This window comes from Tenrec ecaudatus, chromosome 13 (genome assembly GCF_050624435.1).
Source record: "Tenrec ecaudatus isolate mTenEca1 chromosome 13, mTenEca1.hap1, whole genome shotgun sequence".
NCBI lineage: Eukaryota > Metazoa > Chordata > Mammalia > Afrosoricida > Tenrecidae > Tenrec > Tenrec ecaudatus.
In genome coordinates, this window is record NC_134542.1 from 126,222,557 (window position 1) to 126,242,426 (window position 19,870).

The window sequence follows — 19,870 nt, forward strand, 5'->3', positions numbered from 1 at the left end:
TGACAATAGCCTTTGATATGTGCCTCAAGGAGATAGAAGATCCTCACAAAACCCCAACAATAAGAAAGAAAGAAGGACTTTCTGGATTGAGGAGGGAAGAACATCTTTCAAAGGGACATTTCCTTGGGAAGAGAATGAAATTCAATCCGTCAAGTAGTGTGTAGCATCTGGCAAACACCCGACCCATATTGGTACTCGGGCTATAAAAGAGCTGTTCCAACGTATGCTGCTGGACTTTTGAGCCTGCAAGTGTCACCAAGAATGCAAAGCTGTTGCATATGGTGCCATGGATGTGTCACAAGTAGCAAACCTCAGAGTGGAGGGAAAAGAGAGATCGGTGTGATCAGGAGGCCCGGGGAGGAATGGGGCAGCATGTGCCAGCTACCTATGAGGGGCGTGAGTGGTCCGCATCAGCTGGGAAGGAAAATACGGGGAAACAGTAGCCGGTAAGCAGAAATAGTAATGATCACTGTAGTGGGCGTAATGCTACTAACAAAGAAGGAGTGCCTGCCAAGGCTAGCGGGAGATTCCACTCGGGCGCCACAATAAAACCAATGGCACCAAAAGAGCTGCCTTCCGAAGGGGCAGCACTGAAGTTCCTCCTGGAACCAGTGGTCCGTACTGTCCACTGGCCTGATCGCAGAAAAGCATTTCTGTTAACTACAGAATTTAATATTTTGCTCTCTTTTGAAGTATAAAGAAAATAAAGTGACTCATAATCCCGCAACCAGTGTCAACACATTTTATCCATTCCCCACCATTACAGAACTGAAACTTGACTGTGAAAAAACCTACTACAATTCAGTCGTGGTGATGGTGGTGGGGATGGTTAGATGCCATGGAATCGGTTCTAATTCAGAGCGACCCGACGATGTACAACAGAACAAATGACTGTCTCGGTCCTGGGACACCCTCACAACTGTTAGTGTAGAGCCCGTTGTTGCAACTAATATTGTGGGTCTATCTCTTTGAAGCTGTTGCTCTTTTTCCCAAGCATGATCTCGTTTTCCAGGGCCTCGTCCATCGGATAGCATGTCCAGAGTACATGAGATAAAGTCTCGCCATCCTCACTTCATAGCCAGAAGACCGACAGTGATACCATCCTTCTAAGAAGCATTCTGGAAATATTTCTTCCAAAACAGATTTATTTGTTATTCTTACAGCCCACAATACTTGTAGGATTCTCTATCAACATCGTAATTCAGATACATCAATTCTACCAGTATTCCCTACTCGTTGTCCAAGTTTCACGTGCATATGAGATGATTGGAAATACTGTGACTTGGATCAAGCACACCTCAGTGGCATCTTTGCTTTTGAAGACTGTAACGAGATCTTGTGTGGCAGATTTGTCCAGTACGTCATGTCATTTGATTTCTTGACCGCCGCTTCTGTGAGTGTTGACGGTGGATCCAGAGAAAATTAAATTCTTCACAACTTCAGTCTTTGCTCCACTTGGCACGATGTTGTCTATGGGTCCATTTGTGAGAAATGTTGTTTTGTTTACAGTAAGTTGCCCTTCAAACTGAAGGGTGTGTAGCCTTTGATCTCCTCAGTAAGTGCTTCAAGACCTCCTCGCTTCCAGCAAGCAAAATTGTGTTCTCTGCATATTGAAGGTTGTTAATGGGCCTTCCTCCAGTCCTGTTGCCTTCTTCTTCTTCTAGTAGAAGAAGATGTAGCCTGGCCTCTCGTATTATCTGCTCGGCATGCAAATTAAGTATAGTGAAAGGATGTAACCCTGCCTCATACCTTTCCTGGTGTTACACCAAGCTGTGTCCCCTTGTTCTGTCTAAACGCCCGCCTCCTGTGTAGACGGCTTCCTCTTGAGCATTTGGTAAAGGTTCTGGAATTCCCCGTCTCAAAGTTACCCGTAGATTGTTAACATCCTCACAGCCTAGTGCCTCTTCATCGTCAGTAAAGCACAAATGAATGTTGTTTTGGTATTTTCTGCTTCAGCTAAGGTCCATGCTACTGTAGCATTAATACCTTCTCATTCTGAGTCTTCTGAGTCTAGCTTGAGTTTCTAGCAGCTCCCTGTACTGCAGCAACTGCTTTTTCATTCTCTTCAGCAAAATGTCATTTGCATATCATAATCATATTGTTTGATGAATTTTCTAATTCTGCTTGGCATCCTCTCTCTGCCTGGGCACAAATGTGGGTCTCTTCCAGTCAGGTGGCCACATAGCTGTGCTCCAGGTTTCTTGGCATAGGTGCGTGAGTGCTTTCAAGACTGTCAATTTGTTGAAACATTTCCAGTGAAAGGCTGTCAATTCTTCGACATGGACTTCTTCCCATACTTTCCGTGCTTGATGATATGTTACCCATTGAAATGGGAGAACATCAACCAATGCTTTTTGATACAGTGACTCTCTCTCTCTATTTCCTCTTTGCTTCTAAATGTATAGCCTTTAAGAAATACAATGACATTGCTCTCCAGAGGACAAGGCTGAATGCCATCACTGGAACGCCTGGGGCTTGACCCTCTTACAGAGATGCTTAAGGCAGCAGCACGTGTGACCTCTTAGCCCAGGTATGGCCTGTTCACCTGCAGCTCAGGCTCCCCTATCGTCCTCCATCCTCCCTGGCTGGTTCAGGCTGACTCCTCATCCACGTTCTTATCCAGAACTAGAAGAGGCTTTCCAAATGGTCCGTGTGCTGTTTTCACTGGTCTTCGGTGCTGTGCCACTGTGTTAGACAGAGAGATGAGTTCTGAGTGGCAGGCAGAGTAGAGAGGCAAGTCGCTGCAGTGATCAGTCTAAGACTGGTTATACAAGGATATTTGATTTTCATGCTGCTTAAGTGAATGCATACTTCGGTGTGACCTGGCTGTCTTTATATGGAATTTACGTAATAGTACATCTAATACTCACATGCCAACTGTCTAATTAGCCAATATATTGAATTTACATTAGTAGTTAAAACGTCTATCCAGTATTTTGTACACCCGTGACATAGATTGGCAGTTAACGAATGGCAAGATGTGAGGAGAGATGGTTAAAATTACATGTCAACTTGACTAGACCATCGTTCTTAGGGTTTGGCAGTTAAGTCGTAATGTGATTTGACAGTGATTCAATGATGTGGTAATCCTCCGTGTTGGCATAATCCTGAGTTTTGCACTGCAACGTGGAAACCAGCATGTCTGTGAGTTAGGAATGGGCGTAGCTGTCAATAATGCATACTACCCTATTCTTTGGCTGCTTATCACATCATTTCTGTGAGAAATAGCCCAGCACTTGCAAATGGTGTAACTGAGATTTTCTTTCGGACTTCTACCTAGCTTCTTTTCTCCCCTGCCTCTAAAACGTTCTTTCTCGCTGCATTTTCCATTTAGCCCATGTTTGTTACCAAGATGGTTTTGTAGGCGCACACGTAGTGCCCTGAACGGTCTCAGTGCACACAGGTCCCTCCGTAGGCACAGGTAGCTAACTCCTCCAAGCTGCCTTAAGCGGTGGGGGCCATTTCATGTACTATATGCATAGTAAGGTGAAGGCGTCTCATCAGCACAAACTGCTGAGAAACTATTTTAGCAGAAGAGACTCTTCAGGAAAGCATGCAGAGAGGCTTCTTTCAGAGGTTTCCGATGATTTCCCCAAATGGGCAACACTGCCCTGGGCCTGTTAGGGTGGGGGGCTTGGAACCATCCAGGACAGAGCAAACCCAGAAACCTACACTTTAACTTGGACTACGGGCTATGTAGTTCAAAAGTTTTTAATGGCAGGGGGGTGGGACAAGTTGTTTTTGTTTTCCTGAAAAGGGAGTCGTAGCCAAATATGTTTGTGAACCTGTGCTCTGCACTCTGGTGTCTCTGGTTTCCCACCCAGGCTTTCTCTCCGCTTACCACACTGGGCTATCCCACGGACCACGCAAGGGAAATGTTTGCGTTCAGTCCCCTATCCATCTTCTAGAACAAAGATTCGCCATTGCTTATTGAGATAGCCTCTGGTCAGGAGGCTTGGGGTGGGACCTGGAAATGTGCATTTCTAACAAGTCCCCAGAGACACTGGTGCGGGCTCGTACCACATTGTTGTACGGCTTTTGCCTGTCCATGTTCCCATCTCTTTAAAATGAGCCCCTAACTCTGTTAGCTTTGCTTTGCAGTAACATGACTAGCCAGAGGAAGTGACGGCTGTCACCTGGCATTAAGTGAGATCGTTGCCATTTACCTCCCAAAGTCAACTACAGTGGTGTCTAGCCATCTTGCTTGTACATGTGGGACTCACTCATGGGGGCGGGGTGTTTCAGGTAGTGAGAGCTGCCGAGGAGGCTGCAGCCACGCTGGCCAGCTCCATCCACCCGGAACAGTGCATCAAAGTGCTGTGCCCGATCATCCAGACAGCTGACTACCCCATCAACCTCGCCGCCATCAAGATGCAGACCAAGGTTGTTGAGAGGATTGCCAAGGAGTCCCTGCTGCAGCTGCTCCCGGACATCATCCCAGGCCTGCTGCAGGTAGGTCCCCTGTGCCAAGTGACCGTGGAACGTGGGGTGATTCTCCTTATTCACTCGTGGGGAGAAGGGGCCACGCAGGAAAGCACAAGAGAATACTTGCGTTTTAGAGTCCACGACCCTGACATATAGTTCACCTGCCTCTGAACAGGACGGGAAGATTCTCCAGCCTGACTAGAATGTGCCTCATCTCGAAAAAGAACTATTTATGGTGAACAAATTGTGATCATCTTTTTGTTTTATTCCGTCAACAAACCTAATTGCACAGGTTTGCAATTATAGGCCCCCGTCCTGGGCCAGGTGGACCAGGGAGTACTAAGACATTAATGGTCTTTACTCTCAGTATTTATTGGGATATTTTCTCAATTAGTGAGACATGCAGTTAGACGTTAAAAGGTAGTTTCTGGCAGTACCACAGGATTTTTCACGCTCCCAGGGGACACACCTAATACAGCCACATAGACAGCTAGAGCGCATAGCACTGCCGCCTGTTGAATGACTGGAGAGAGGTGCAAGTGCATCTTTCAGACATCAGAGGCAAGCAGGAGAGGTGGCCTCTAGGTTAGGGGGAGGGGAGAGAGAAGGGCCTTCGAAAGGTTCATAGGAAAGGTGGTCTAGAAGTGGGTGGGTGATTTCAACAGGGAACGTTGGGCAGAAATCTGATTCACGTGTAGCAGGTGCTACTGCTTGCTGAGTACTTGGTTTGGCAAATTACGTACTGTTGAGAACCTTGTTCTTGGTGTAGGGAAAGCAAGCAGGCTGTCAGTTTCTGGGCTCTCTGAGAACAGAGTCCCCTGTGTACGGTGAGGGTAGGAGGGTAGGGTCGACAATTAGGTAGCAGTCCAGATGTCAGGCGAGCGTGCTGAGCATCGGCCAGCAGTCATTGAGGATAGAGAGGTTCGGTTCACAAGCGTGCCAACGATGTTCTTCTCATTTATTTTAAGGTATTTTTACACTTTAGAATTTATTTTACCATTGGGAGAAATGCGATTGGGACAAGCTGTTTTTATTAATGATTCCTTTTTTCTTTGTTCCTGTTGATCTCTATTCCTCCTCTGACTTACTTGGGCGGCCTTGACGTACAAGTAGCTCGGAGCCCACCCTGTCGCAGATCCGCCGCTCGCTGCCTTGGATAGGCCAGGAGCCAGCACCTCTTGACTCTCTGAGGAGAAGTCTCGGGGAATTTGTGGAACTGATGACAGAGTATGCCTATGAAACAAATCTTTGATCTTGTTTCCTTTTTCTGTTCTTCCTGGCTCCACAGGGTTATGACAACACCGAAAGTAGTGTGCGTAAGGCCAGCGTGTTTTGCTTAGTGGCCATTTATTCCGTAATCGGAGAAGACCTGAAACCTCACCTCGCACAGCTCACGGGGAGCAAGGTATGTCTAGTGTTACACAGCCAGTACGCACCCCTGGACCCTGCTGCCAGCCACTCATGGCTTCATTCCAGCTCGGGACTGCACACGGGTTCTCTCACCATCTGTGGTTTCCTTAGGCCTTGTCTCCTGAACCATTTTCTAAAGAGAAAAAATATATATATATATATATATGTATGGAATTAATTTTAAGGTCACTCTAAGGCAACAGGGCATAATTGTTTTAACGCTGCATTTTGAAAGGGTCGCTTTGAGCTCCTGGCTTATTATTAAAAGAAAGATGGCTTTGTGTAGAAATCAGCTTGGTTTTCCTCGTGAAAATGCTTAAGGCCGCTAGCATAAAAGATTGGTGAATCAGAGCTAGTCTGTTGGTGGGCGTGGACATTAGTAGTAGCTGACTGACGTTCACGTGCCTGGCCTAGGCCAGACACTAGCGTGTGTACTGTGGGTGACACACTGCTCCGCAACGTAAGGGCTGTGGTCCTAAGATCATGCGACGATTGTACACCCAGAGTGAAGCTTCTTAATCGTTGTCCTGCTTCTCCTGGTCCTATCTCAGAGAGCCAAGCAGAGGACATGGAGTCAAAGAACTGTTAGCTCTCTGGAGATGAGGGGGGCTGAAGTGCTTGTTAATTTTTTAAAGATCTGGTGTGTCAGACAGTGAGCGCCAGTAGACCCCCAAGCTGTAGCAGGACAAGCAAGTTTGGTGGTATTTCCTGGAGAAGAATGTGTCTTATGTTGCTTTTAGGGCCTTAGAAACCTCCGCCTATTGCCAGGACTGCCTATGGTTTTAAACATCTCCCAGCGGAGATGTGGATTAAAGAATCACTCTAGACATTGTTCTGTGGAAAGCATAAAGCTAAAAATAATTACCCTTGCTCCTTATGAAAGAAAAAACCAGAGTCATGCCACCACTACCACCCCTCTTTCCTGCCCCCAAGTAGAACTGACCCTGTGGAATTGCCGTGACATCGCAGCCAGAGCGTCGCATACCCAGAAATTTCACTGAGACAACTTTGTCCCCTTGGGCAGAGGCTGAGCAGGGCTTCTCAGCCTCAGCACTCCTCACAACATGGGTGCTGGATGAGTCCTTGTGGTAGAGGCTGCCCTGCTCATTTGGCGTTTCTAGCAGCATCCCTGACTTCTGCCAGGTAGATGAGAGTAACACACACACACAGTTGTGACAGTCACAATGTCTTCACACTCATGTTTTCAGAAGGACAACATCACCCCCGCTTGAACCATGGGTTCACAGGGAGAGCATTCTTTCTTCTTGCAGACAGGAAAAAGCTTGTACCCTGGAGGTTGCAGATTGGCCAGATATGGATACAGGGCTACCTGACTGTTCTCTGTTTTCTCCTTTTCTTCTGTACTCCTGCACGGGTTCTTCATCAGAACCTTCTTCAAGCACAGTGTAAGAAACCACTAACCAACAGTGTAAGAAAACACTAACCAACAGTGTAAGAAAACACTAACCAACAGTGTAAGAAAACACTAACCAACAGTGTAAGAAAACACTAACCAACAGTGTAAGAAAACACTAACCAACAGTGTAAGAAAACACTAACCAACAGTGTAAGAAAACACTAACCAACAGTGTAAGAAAACACTAACCAACAGTGTAAGAAAACACTAACCAACAGTGTAAGAAAACACTAACCAACAGTGTAAGAAAACACTAACCAACAGTGTAAGAAAACACTAACCAGTCACCCATCCCCATGCTAGCTCAGGAGTCTTCTTTCTCCTGGCTCAGCTAGGGATTTCTATGTGATTCTTGGCAACAATGAGGGGCTGGGCAGCAGTAATCACAGTAGGAACTGGATTTGTAAAAGAAATGTACCCCTCTCCCCCAAATGTGTTGCTAAAAATAAATACATGTGTATATACTAGGAGGGTACCTAAAAAAAATTGATTTTCCCCCCAAAGCTATGTATTTAAATTTTTTTACAGAAAAACTTTATCACCTTCAAAATACTGTCCATTACACTTAACACATTTGTCTAATCTACGATTCCATTCTTGGAAACACTTTTCAAACTCATCTGTTTGCATGGCTGACAGCACCTCCCTCGTTGTTCCTCTTTCGTCCCTTCTATGTTGTCAAATCACTGCCCTTTCATGTCCCTTTTCATTCAAGGAAACAAAAAGAAGTCGCATAACACAAGATCAGGTGCATGGGGCAAGAGAGGCATGTTTTTTCCCCCTACTGGTGCGCTGAGATGGCTGTGTGAGCAGATGCACTGTCGTAGTGGCAAACCACTCCCCTGTCTGCCTCAAATCAGGCCTTTTTTGTAGCAGATTGACATTGGGCCTCTGCTCAAGTACTCCCTCAATGCAAGAACTCTTTGTTGTACTAAACCAATACTCTGTGGTACTCACCTTCCCTGACACAATTGCTGAAAAAAAATGGGTGCATAAGCAAATGTGGTGAAGAAAACTGATGGTGCCCGGCTATCAAAAGATATGGCATCTGGGGTCTTAAAAGCTTGAAGATAAAAAAAATCCATCTAGCTGAGAGGCAACAAAGCCCACCCACATGGAAGAAGCACATCAGCCTGTGTGATCATGAGGTGTCTATGGGATTAGGTATCAGGCATCAAAGAGGCAAAACAAAAAAAAAAGCATGTCAGTATGAATGAGGGGGAGGGCAGAGTGGAGACCCAAAGCCCATCAGTAGTCAATTGGACATCCCAGGTCAGAAGGGCCACAAGGTTGAGACGAGCCATTCAGGGTACAATATAGCACTGACAAAACACACAACTCTCCTCTAGTTCTTTAAGGCTTCCTCTCCCCACTCCCCACCCACAATCATGACCCCAATTCTATCTTACAAATCTGGCTAGACCAGAATATGTACACTGGTACAGATAACAGCTCACAACACAGGGAATCCAGGAAAGATAACTCCTCAGGACCAATAATGAGAGTAGCGATACTGGGGAGAGGTGGTGGAGTAAGGTGGGAACAGATCTATATATAACCCCCTCCCAGGGGGATGAACAATAGAAAAGTGGGTGAGGGGAGACAATAGTTGGTGTAAGACATTAAAAAAATAATAATTTATAAATTATCAAGGGTTCATGAGGGACAGAGGTTGGGAAAGGGGCTCAAGCAGAAAGAAGATACATTGAAAATGATGGCAACATACGTACAGGTGTGCTTGACACAGTGGATGTATGTATGGATTGTGATAAGAGCTATCAGAACCCCCAATAAAATGATTTTTTTTTAATCAGGCCTTTTTGTCACACAATGTTTTCAGAACCTCTAAATAGAAATCTTGATTAACCCAGTGGAATGAATTCCAAATGCACTATCCCCCTCACATTAAAACAAAAACAAATGAGCCTTGTCTTGATCTTTGAATTAACTTGAGCTCTGGGGGGGTGACGTGACGATGGCATCTTCCACTGGCTTGATTCATGTTTGCTTTGGGGGTCGTAAGAATAGCACCTGTCTCGTCACCAGTAATGGCCTGGAGAAAAGTGCGGGTCGCTTCGGAGCTGTTATTTGAAAGCACGGCATGTTTCCACTTCACCATCTTTTTTCTGGTCAGTCAGAGCCCAAGGCACAAATTACACAGCGACCCTTCTCATTGTCAAATATTCTGTTAAAATCCTCCGAAACGAGCCCCAAGATGGTCCAGATAACGTCCCCATCTCTTCAGTGGTCTGCCATCAGTCTTCAAGCACAACTTTTGTCGACATTTTCATCCTTTCAGGAAGTTGATGAACGTTCAGAACAAGGTTTGCCATCAGTCAACATCTCACCTTTTTTGAAATGAGAAAACCACTCGTACACTTGAGTTTTTCCCACAGCGTGGTCCTTATAAGCTGTGTTCAACATCACAACAATTTCTGCAGCATTTTTCCTGAGCAGGAAACAAAATTTCACAGCCACACGCTGTCTCTTAAATCAGCCATCACAAAAACGAGGTTCGAGCGAAACTGCTTTTACAGAAAAAAATCACTGTGACTGGAGAGACCTTTCCCAGGCAATGCCACTGGGTGCACTAATTCAGAGTGAGCTGGTTGGTGCTTGGCTAATGGGAATAATGCATACAATGAAAGTTCCACCCAGCAGAGCTTTTTTGCCCGTTTTTTGTTTTTTTTTTTTTTGCATACTCCCTCGCATGTAACCTAGACTTTTTCTGTCACTTTTACTTTCTTGAGTAAGAGCTGTTCAATTTGAACTGCCTCCGTCGACTTATGTAACAAGGAACTGGGATGTCTTCTTATCTTCATTCAGCAGTGACCTGGTGTTGGCACGCTCGGTGGTGACATTGGTCTATGACTACCATTTTCCAAACAAGAGCCAGTGCTTGTCCATCTCCAGCTTTAACTTTAGTCAAATCCTAGGGTTCAGAGAGGCTCGCCTTGATACTTTTGTGCTTTGATAGTCAAATTTATGTAGCTATTAACTTTTTTAATATGTTTTATTGACAAATAATTCACATATCAATAAAGTGATTTAAATATAAAAAGAGTTTTGATAAACATGAACTTTCTGTTTTAGATAGGATGACTGGTGTGTTAAAATGAATTTTGTGGACATGTGTACATATATCTCCTTAATAGACAAGCACAAATCCCCACAATCACAGTCACAGTCTTGGAAACCCACAAGGAGGTCACTATGAGTCAGCATCAACTCCAACTCCATGGCAGTGAGTTTGGTTTTGGGTTGAGAGAAAGGCCTGACTGAAGGGTTTAGGGGAAGTACCTGTGTGGTCCATTTTGAATGGTGGGCCATCACCATGTCACCTTCACAAATTAACTCTCTGACCACAAGCAAGCATCTGCATCTCTACTTTTTCATTTGTAAAATGGGAGACTTCAAGCCCATTTTCCTTGGGGGCAGCAAAGGTTGGGTCCTGGGTTGCTGGAACACAATAGGAGAGATTTCTTACAGAAGTGGGATTCAACTCACTTTTGAAAGATGGGCGTGATCCAATTGATGTATGTATGGATTGTGATAAGAATTGTATGAGCCCCTAATAAAATGTTTTTAAAAAAAGAAAAGAAAGATGGGGGTGGTCTGCAGAAGGAAAGAAGTGCAGTATACAAAAACTTACGTAAGTTGTAGAATAGGAAAGAGATGCTCAGGGTACTTGTCTGGACGAATGGTTAGAGAAGGTCCATTGGAGGGAGGAGTTCTTGTTGGTCTTCGTTTTGCAGCTGGGAGAATTGAGGCTTAGAAAATGATTTGTGCAAGCAATGGTACCCCCCTCCACTGTATTCACTCCTGAGTTGCTGTACATGTTTCCTTATGTGTTCATCCTGACTTTCCAGCCAGATCTTATACAACCTAAGGACAGGATGAAGTTTTTGGTTTTTCCACAGGCTTTAGGAGCTTTAGTGGTGTAGAGGGCTAAGCATCGGGCTGCTAACCACAAGATTGGCAGTTCAAATCCATGTCACTCTGCAGGAGAAGCATGGACTGGAAAGCTTCATAGTCTTGGAAAGCCTAAGGGGCAGTTGTACTCTGTTGTATAGAGGGTTGCTATGTCAGAAGCAATTCTATGGCAGTGGGTTTGGCTTCGGATTTGTTTAGCCTTGTGCAGTGAAGACAACACGTTTCTACCATGTTTGTTAAAGTTTTGTTTTTTAAGGAAGATAAAACTACCTTAGTTACCTAGCAACTACTGTAACAGAAATACCCAAAGAGTTTATTTATCACAGTTTAGGAGACCAGAATTTGAAATTTAAGAAGTCTTTCCTTATTGGTACCAAAAAAACAAACTCACTGACATCGCGTTGATTCAGACTCATAGAGACCCTCAATTATTAGTAGCCCCATACATTTTACTTGTCTTCCTGTACTGTTTTCATGTGTTCTCTCTAAACTCAAAAGTTAGTTGATTTAGGATGGACCCTACTCTGCTATGACATAAGTAACATAACAAAGGAACACCCCTATCTCTGAACAGGATCATTAGGAATAGGGGTTAGAATTTCAACATATATGGAGGTGTGGAAGACACACATGAATTCATAACAGCTAACACAAGTCATTAAAGGCAAAGTTGGTTCTTGAGCCAGTGCATTGTCTAATACACCAGAGTTTAGATTGAGACTGCCTGAGCCTCCACTACTTGTCTGTCAGTTTGTCAGACTGTGGTGGCTTGTGTGTTGCCGTGATGCTGGAAGCTATATCACTGGTATTTCAAATACAGACTTAAGAACGGACTACAAAAAAGGAATTGGCTGTCCACTTCTGAGAAATTGGCCAATGAAAATCTTACGGACAGAATCAAAAAATTGTCAGATACTGAGAACCTTCATGAAAAGAAGCAGAACATTGTCTGATGGTGCCAAAAGATGAGTCCCTCAGTCCCTAGTTCAGAAGGCATTCAAAATATGACCGAGGAGGACTGCCTGCTAAGATACTGTTGACCATACTGACACAGCTGGAGTGAAGTCTGTAGGACTTTCCTTTGCTGATGAAGCATGACTAAAAACAAGAAATAGCTGCAAACATCAATTAATAATTGGAACTTGGAATATATAAAGTATGAAGCCAAGAAATTGAAAATTGTTAAAAATTAAATGGATCTCATAAAGATCAATATATTCTAGGCATTAGTGAGCTGAAATGGACTGGTATTGACCAAAATACGATAATCATGCGGTTTAATACGCAGGGAATGATGCAATCAGGAGTAATGGCATTTTATTCTTCGTCAAAAAGAACATTTCAGAATCTTTCTTGAAGTAAATACAATGCTGGCTGTGATATGATTATGTCTATCCACATATATGGAAATCCAATCAATACAACTATTATTTAAATGTACGCACCGACAGTCAAAGTTAGTGATGAAGAAATTGAAAAACATCTCCCTTCTTCAGTCTGAAATTAATCCAACATACAATCAAGATGAATTGATGATTCTTGGCTGTTGGAATTCAAAGTTGGAAGAGGAAGGAACAGTTGTTGGAAAATATGCTCTTGGGCCTAGAAACGAAGCTGAAGATAACATATTAAATTTTTGCAAGACCAACAACTTGTTCATAGCAAATACCTTTTCTGAACAGCACAAAATGTGATTGTAAACATGGACTTCTCCAGATGAGATACACAGAAATCAAATTGACTACATCTGTGGGAAGAAACCAGGGAGAAGTTCTAATATCAGCTGTCCAGAGGTCATCTCTGGAAGAGACCATAAGTTGCTCATATATAAGTTCAGGTTGAAGCTGAAGAAAGTGAAAACAAGCCCACGAGAGCCAAAACCCCACCTGAAAACATCTCAAGGACAGACACTAATGACAGAAGACCTGATGAGCTGTGTTACGACACCAACAACAACATGCACGACGTAAGCAAAGGGCCATTTAAAAGATAGGAAAGAAAAAATGAAAGTGGATGTCAGAAGAGGTTGAACCATCCCCTTAACCAGAGAGCAGCTAAGGCAAATGCAAGAAATGTTGAAGCAAAGCAACTGAACAGCAATTTTGAAAGGGCAGCTTGAGAAGACAAAGTCAAATACTACAGTGAAATGTGCAAAGACCTAGAGTTAGAAAACCAAGCCGGAAGAACAGGCTTACCCGATCTGAAACAGAAGGAAGGCAAGAAAAAGTTCAAACCTTGAGTTACGATATTGAGTGATTTCAGGGAGCATCATACGAAGATGGAAAGACTACACAGGTCACTACCAAAAAGAACCAGTCAGATGACATTCCACCATTTCAAGGGTTAGCATATGAGCAAGAACATATGGTCCTGAAAGAAGCGATCCAAGCCGCACTGAAAGCAGTAGCCGAAAACCAGAACTCCAGGCCATACTAATTGACATGTTTCAACAGGCTGATGACGCACTGGAAACACTCACTCACGGTGCCAGGATATTTGGAAGAGAGCTACTTGGCCAGCTGACTGGGAGAGATCCGTATTTGTACCCATTCCAAAGAAAGGTGACTCAACAGAATGCATAAAGTATAGAACCACATCGCTTATATCGCAGGCAAGTAAAATGCTGCTTAAGATCTTCCAACAATGGTGTGCTGCAGTGCATTGATAGGGAGCCGCCAGCTGCAGAGGAGGACGCAGAGAAAGCGTATCATTGCTGGGGTCCGATGGGCCTTGGCTCAAAGCAGATAAACCAGAAAGATATTTAAAGGCACTCAACTGTGTGGATCATAACAAACTAGGGATCAACCGAAAAGTGGGTGAAGGGAGATGCCGGGCAGTTTAAGGTAATGATAAAATAATAATAATTGATAAATTATCAAGGATTTATGAGGGAGGGAGGGGAAAAATGAAAAACGAAGAGCTGATTCCAAGAGCCCAAGCAGAAAGCAAATGTTTTGAGAATGATGAGGGCAACGAATGTGCAAGTGTGCTTTACATATGTACGGATTGTGATAAGAGTTGTACGAGCCCTCAATAAAATGATATAAAAAAACAACAACAAACTATGGATCATCTTGATAAGAATGAGAAATCACGAACACATCATTGTGCTCATGCGGAACCTGTATATGGACCAAGAGGCTGGCATTTGAACAGAACAAGGAACATTCAAACAGAACAGGCTTAAAATCAGGAAAGGTGTGTGTGTCCGGGTTGTGTCCTCCTACCGTACTTACTCAGTCTTTCTGCTGAGCAAATAAAGCTGGATTATACGAAGAAGAACACGATAACGGGATTTGAGGAAGGTTTATTAACCTACCATATGCAGGCGACACAGCCTTGCTTGCTCAAAGCGGAGAGGACTTGTAGCACTTGCTGATGAAGACCCAAGCATTGTAGCCTTCGTTATGCATCACAGGTCAGTATAAAGAAAGCCCAAATCCTCACAACTGGACCAATAGGTAACATTGTGATAAAAGAGAGAATAATTGACATTGTCGAGAATTTCATGTTCTTGAATCCACAATCAGTGCTCATGGAAGCAGCCGTCGAGATGAAGAGACACATTGCACTGGGTAAATCTGCACAAGACCACTCGAAAGTGCTGAAAAGCAGGGATGTTACTTTGAGCACTAAGGAACGGCTCACCCAAGCCACGGTATTTTCATTGGCCTCGTGTATGTGAAAGCTGGACATTGACTAACGAAGACCAAAGAAAAACTGATGCACGTGACCAATCGTGTTGACAGAATAATGAAAGTACCAAGGACCCCCCAAAAACCAGACCTGTCATGGAGGAAGTGCAGCCAGAATGGGCCTTCCAGGCAAGAATGGTGAAAGTTATGCACTCATACTTTGGACGTGTCATCAGGAGAGACCAGTCCCCAAAGAAGGCCATCATGCTTGGGAAAGTAGGGGGGCAGCGAAAACGAGGGAGGCCCTTGACAAGTTGGATTGACACAAAGGCTGCAACATTAGGCTCAGACATGAAAACGATCGTGGCAGTAGTTGAGGTGTTTGGTGGTGGTGTTCTGTTCTGTTGTACATACGGTCTCTTATGAGTTGGGACCCACTTGGTGCATGTAACAACATCAACACTTGGCCCTGGATGAATCATACTGAGCCGTAAGAAGGCATAAACTCCTATGTAACATAGTGCTAATTGTTATGTAAATTTTTAAGATTTAAAAATGTGGAGACTGAAAAGCAGATTCTGGTGCATAGTGTAAATTGGTATGAAATACTCCGCTTCGATTGAAGACAACCCAGACTGACATGAAAACGTCTTAGTCTTAAAAACACCAAGTTGTAGAGCAGTTGCTGATCCGTGTGGAGAAGCACGCAACAGTCTACTTCTCTCTTTCTGTTTACATAATAGAGCCACAGAATAGACTGAGATCTGGAAAGCCCACCCGAGCAGATTCCACTTTTGCGTAGGGTCTGTAAGCTCTATATTCATATTTCTGCTACTCAGCTGAGGCCCCAGTTCTCGAGCACCACACACACATGACCAAGAGCCGCTGGAAAGTACCTTCTCCTCCCTGGCTGGCATGGAATTGTCATGAGACATGTGTCAGGGTTGTAACCTCTAGGAGGAAGGCAGAATTGATTTCAGAAGTTGTGTGTTGTACATATTTTTCTGTCTTTCTGTTTTTAATGTTACGATTAGGCAAATTGTCAATGTTGCATACTGATTAAATAGCATTCAAATTTTTATTAAGTTATATTAAACATATTTTGCCAAACATGTATGTTAAACATATTTTTAGGGCCCAATTTGGCTTAAGTTACAAGCAGAAGAGATGTGGTTTTGAAAGCCCGGTCTGAAATCATATTATTCTGTGATCTCAGAGAGGTGTGATCTGGTTGAAGAAACAAGTGAGTCCTCTGCTGATCGTAGCATGAGGCACATACATTAAGTCAGAAGGAGCGATGTGTGTGCCAAGGGAGTTCGAGGAAGCATAGACTTCATCCCGGAAAGTGGATCCGGGGACGTTCCATGGATATGTTCTCGAAGTAGATCTCAGGGACCACAATGCTGCAGTAGATGTGAGGTAGGCAGAAGCAGGGATTGAGAGCGCGTGCTAGGCAGAAGAACATCTCGAGCACAGGTGTGCCAACCTGACATCCTATGTTGGCCGAGGGCCTGAATCCCTATGGAGAAGGATGATCTGCCCTCATACTGTTTCTCTAGGGAGCCTTGTAGCCTGCCTAGTTAGCACGCTGATCATTCTTTTAATAAAAGCCACCTCCTTTTTCTCTCTCTTATCTACACTGTGCCCTCCCTGGCTTGTCGAGTGAACTCCACCTCATAGTGGCCCTGTAGGACAGTAAAGCGGCCCCTTAGGGTTTCCAAGACGATAACCCTTCTGGAAGTAGACCATCGCGTCTTCCTCCTGAGGGTGCAAACTGTCAGCCTTTCGTTTGCAGCAAAGCACTGCCATGGGTTTCTCAAACTTTTTAAACGGGACCAGTTCACTGTCCCTCAGGCCCGTTGGCGGGCCGGAGTGTAGTTAAAAAAAAAAACTGAACAAATTCCTATGCACACTGCACATATCTTATTTTGAAGTAAAAAAAGTGGGGCAAAAACACCCAGCGGCCTGGAAAACTATCCTCGGCGGGCCGCATGTGGCCCGCGGGCCACAGTTTGAGGACCCCTGACTTAAACAATGCTCCACCAGGGTCCTGACATCTGCTATAGTGTGGGAGCTACTCCGCAGGGTTTCCAAGACTGTAAATCTCCACAGAAGCAGATTGCCTCATCTTTCGTCCTTGGAGCAGATAGTGGATTTGAACTGCGTTTTGGTGCGGGGAGGGTTGGCAGCCCAATGCTTCGCCCTGGGCGCTAGCAGCTGTCAGTGCTAATAGGACCCCTGTAAGCGTTTCTGTCATGAATTTCTGAAATAAGGGGCCAGCTCTCCTTGATACCACCTGGGCTCTTTCTCTGTTTTCTGCTGGCAGATTGTTTTTCCTCCTGCTAATTCGTTTTGTCTTCTTTTCAGATGAAGCTATTGAACTTGTATATAAAGAGGGCTCAGACCACGAACAGCAACAGCAGCAGCTCCTCCGACATCTCCACACACAGCTAATGGCAGCCCCGGCCTCGATGTAGACCTAGGAACAATCGGTGGTGCCTCTCAAAGACCTCTTGCCACTCCCTTCCATCGACTGCCCGGTCATTGCAAGGAGGCCCGCAATTATTTATTACAATCAGTATTTTTGGTCCCTTCCAGCTTTTGTGTAGAATCTTACTGGTACTGAATGTAAAGGAAGAAAGGCCTGTATTGTGTTTCCATTGCAGAACAAAAGGAATAAGCAAAGAAAAGAGCCATATTTGGACACGTCGTCTTGTGCAGCCTGCTGAGATCATGATACAGTGTACGGGGTGCAGCTTTTCCAAATGAGCCTCGCACAGACATTTTCTCTTCAGATATTAATAGCTGAGGGGGTGTTCATGTAGGTGTATCTTCTGTATGTGAGGGCGGCTCGTGGAGCAGAGACCCACCCTTTAGCAGCTCCCTGACAGGATTGCATGTCTTTTAAGTTGGATTTCGAGAGCAGTTATAAATGTTAAATCTTGGCAAGAAGTGGAGTAGATGGGAAAGATGGCCTTTTAAGAAATACTGGCGATTTTGCTTTTATCTCTAGATGGAGAAGAAACTACTGTAGCTTTTAGCACTGAATTCGAGGGGGTGAGTTCCACAGTCTTCTTCCAGGTCCGATTGCCCATCCTCTGCGTGGTCTCTGCTGAGGACATCCACTGAAAGAATTTTTAGAATTTAGAGTCACAAACACAAAAATCAAGGTATATTGTAGCATGATTTACTGGCTCCCTAAATTGGTATTTCACAAAGTGCATAAGATGTAAGACGAGTTTTTTGTCTTACTGCTAAGAAACAGCGATGTTCCAGTGTCCCGCTGGTACTTGAAGGGACCTCGGGGACTGGGATGGAATGCCATCTTTTTCTTCTCTCCCTAGCGTTGCCTACACGCGTCACTTCTAAAGTGTTCTCAGTTCGTCTGCTGTAAATGGCAAATTTATCATGTCAGATTTTGACCTATTTTAAATATAGAATTAAGATAAAAGAGAAGTCTAGAGATACCATGTGTCAGTCATCATTCTATTTTATATCCTTGATAATCTGTTGAAGTAGTCATTGTTTAAGGAGAAAGTAATTATGCTGAATAACAAAATGGGAACGTACAGGATTTGAAGCTTAATTTTTGAATCTGGTTTCTTGCTCTTCAAGAAATCACTAGCCCCTCCCCCCCTTTCCTTGCTTTGTGAGGTTTACGTTGCTTCGAGGAAAGTAATTGTAGAGATAGAGTCTGGTTAGATAACCATTTTGAGTAAAATTCTTGGAGCCAAATGGAAAATCTTAATGTAATCATGAAGATCTCTGTTGTCTTTTACTATTCTATATGAGATCCTCTAAATTGAACTGATTTTTCCTTAAGAAATGCCTGCTTTGAAATTCATGTGTAATGAGATATTTGGTGCCCCAGTGCGGAGCCCACTACAGTCGCAGGCCTGAGGAGCAGAGTCACGCACGACCCGCTGGAACACCTGATTGTGTAGTTCTTGCCGTTCAGTTTCCATTAGCCACCCGCCCCTCCTTTTCTGACCCTGCAAGATTTGTTGGAATCTGTGAAACATACTGTAGCAACCTTTTTTGTTGTTGTTGTTGTTTTTTTAATTTTCAAAATATGTTTAAAACGCTGCTTGGGAATCTGCGCTGAAGATGATGAATGCCCAGCGGGTCCAAGAGCAGCCCAGCTGGGTACCAGCGCTGCCATTGTTGTCATCTAGGAAGGGCTTCGTGCTGCCTGTCAGGAACTTCAAGGATGGGTGGTCAAATATTACTGACTAGTCTTGGGCTCAAAATCTAGCAGGACCAGGCCTTACTTTGGTTGATGAATATGGTTGGTTTGTGTTTTATCGATGAGTTGGGTTTTTTTTTTGGTTTGTGTTTCTGTTCTCACACACGACAAATCAAGGAGCCTTTTCTACTTTCAATTGTAGAAATGTCCGTTCCAGTGAGGTTATCTGTGAGTTCCTTTCATCTGATGCATTTAGAAATCCCTCTCGCTTTGTGTACTTCGACTCCCCGGAAGGTTTCTCTAGGCCCCTGAGACTCTTGAGCACCGTCTCATTTCTTCATAGCGCTCACAAAGGGCTAGCCTGGACTGTCACTTGCCCAACTTGCAACCTTCTGACCCGAGAGACACAATCCCTTCAGAGGCCTCTTGGCTGAGTTCTGAAACTTGCTGCCAACTGTGCCGAGGATCCACTCGCATGCCGCCGCCGCCACCACCACCACCACCACCGCTGCCACCTCACAGGAAGGGAGGCCATGTTCCTGCTGCCTTCTCAATCCTGACAGCTCAGCCGCCTTGCCTTTGCTGCCACCTCCTGCAGGGCCCTGTCACAGGAAACTACAGAATCACAACACAGCCAAGCACCCAAAACTGTTGGCCTCTTCTCTTTACCTGATTGTCGGGGTCTCAAAAGAGCCCACTGTACCCCAGCGCATGGGGCTGGTTCACCTGACTTCCTGCTTTTTCCTTCATCGGAGCGGGTCCCCTTCGGAGCAGGAGGTGGGCTTTGACAGTCCCATCCCGCCTGTGTGTGCCCTGTCCCGGCCACACTCGGCCACAAGACAGCTGTCTTTTCTATGGCCATCA

The 19,870-nt window shown here is 44.5% G+C and overlaps 1 protein-coding gene across 1 annotated transcript in view; it reads left to right on the top strand.

The window, feature by feature from the left end:
* The window catches only part of CLASP1 (cytoplasmic linker associated protein 1), a 348,219-nt gene extending 329,056 nt beyond the window's left edge, over window positions 1-19,163 (top strand). Inside the window, exons 36-38 of the mRNA XM_075530220.1 lie at window positions 4,246-4,452; window positions 5,714-5,830; window positions 17,188-19,163. Coding sequence (XP_075386335.1) covers window positions 4,246-4,452; window positions 5,714-5,830; window positions 17,188-17,274 — 411 coding nt within the window. The 3' untranslated portion in view covers window positions 17,275-19,163. The remainder of the gene's footprint in view (window positions 1-4,245; window positions 4,453-5,713; window positions 5,831-17,187) is intronic.
* Window positions 19,164-19,870: the final 707 nt, after the last annotated feature.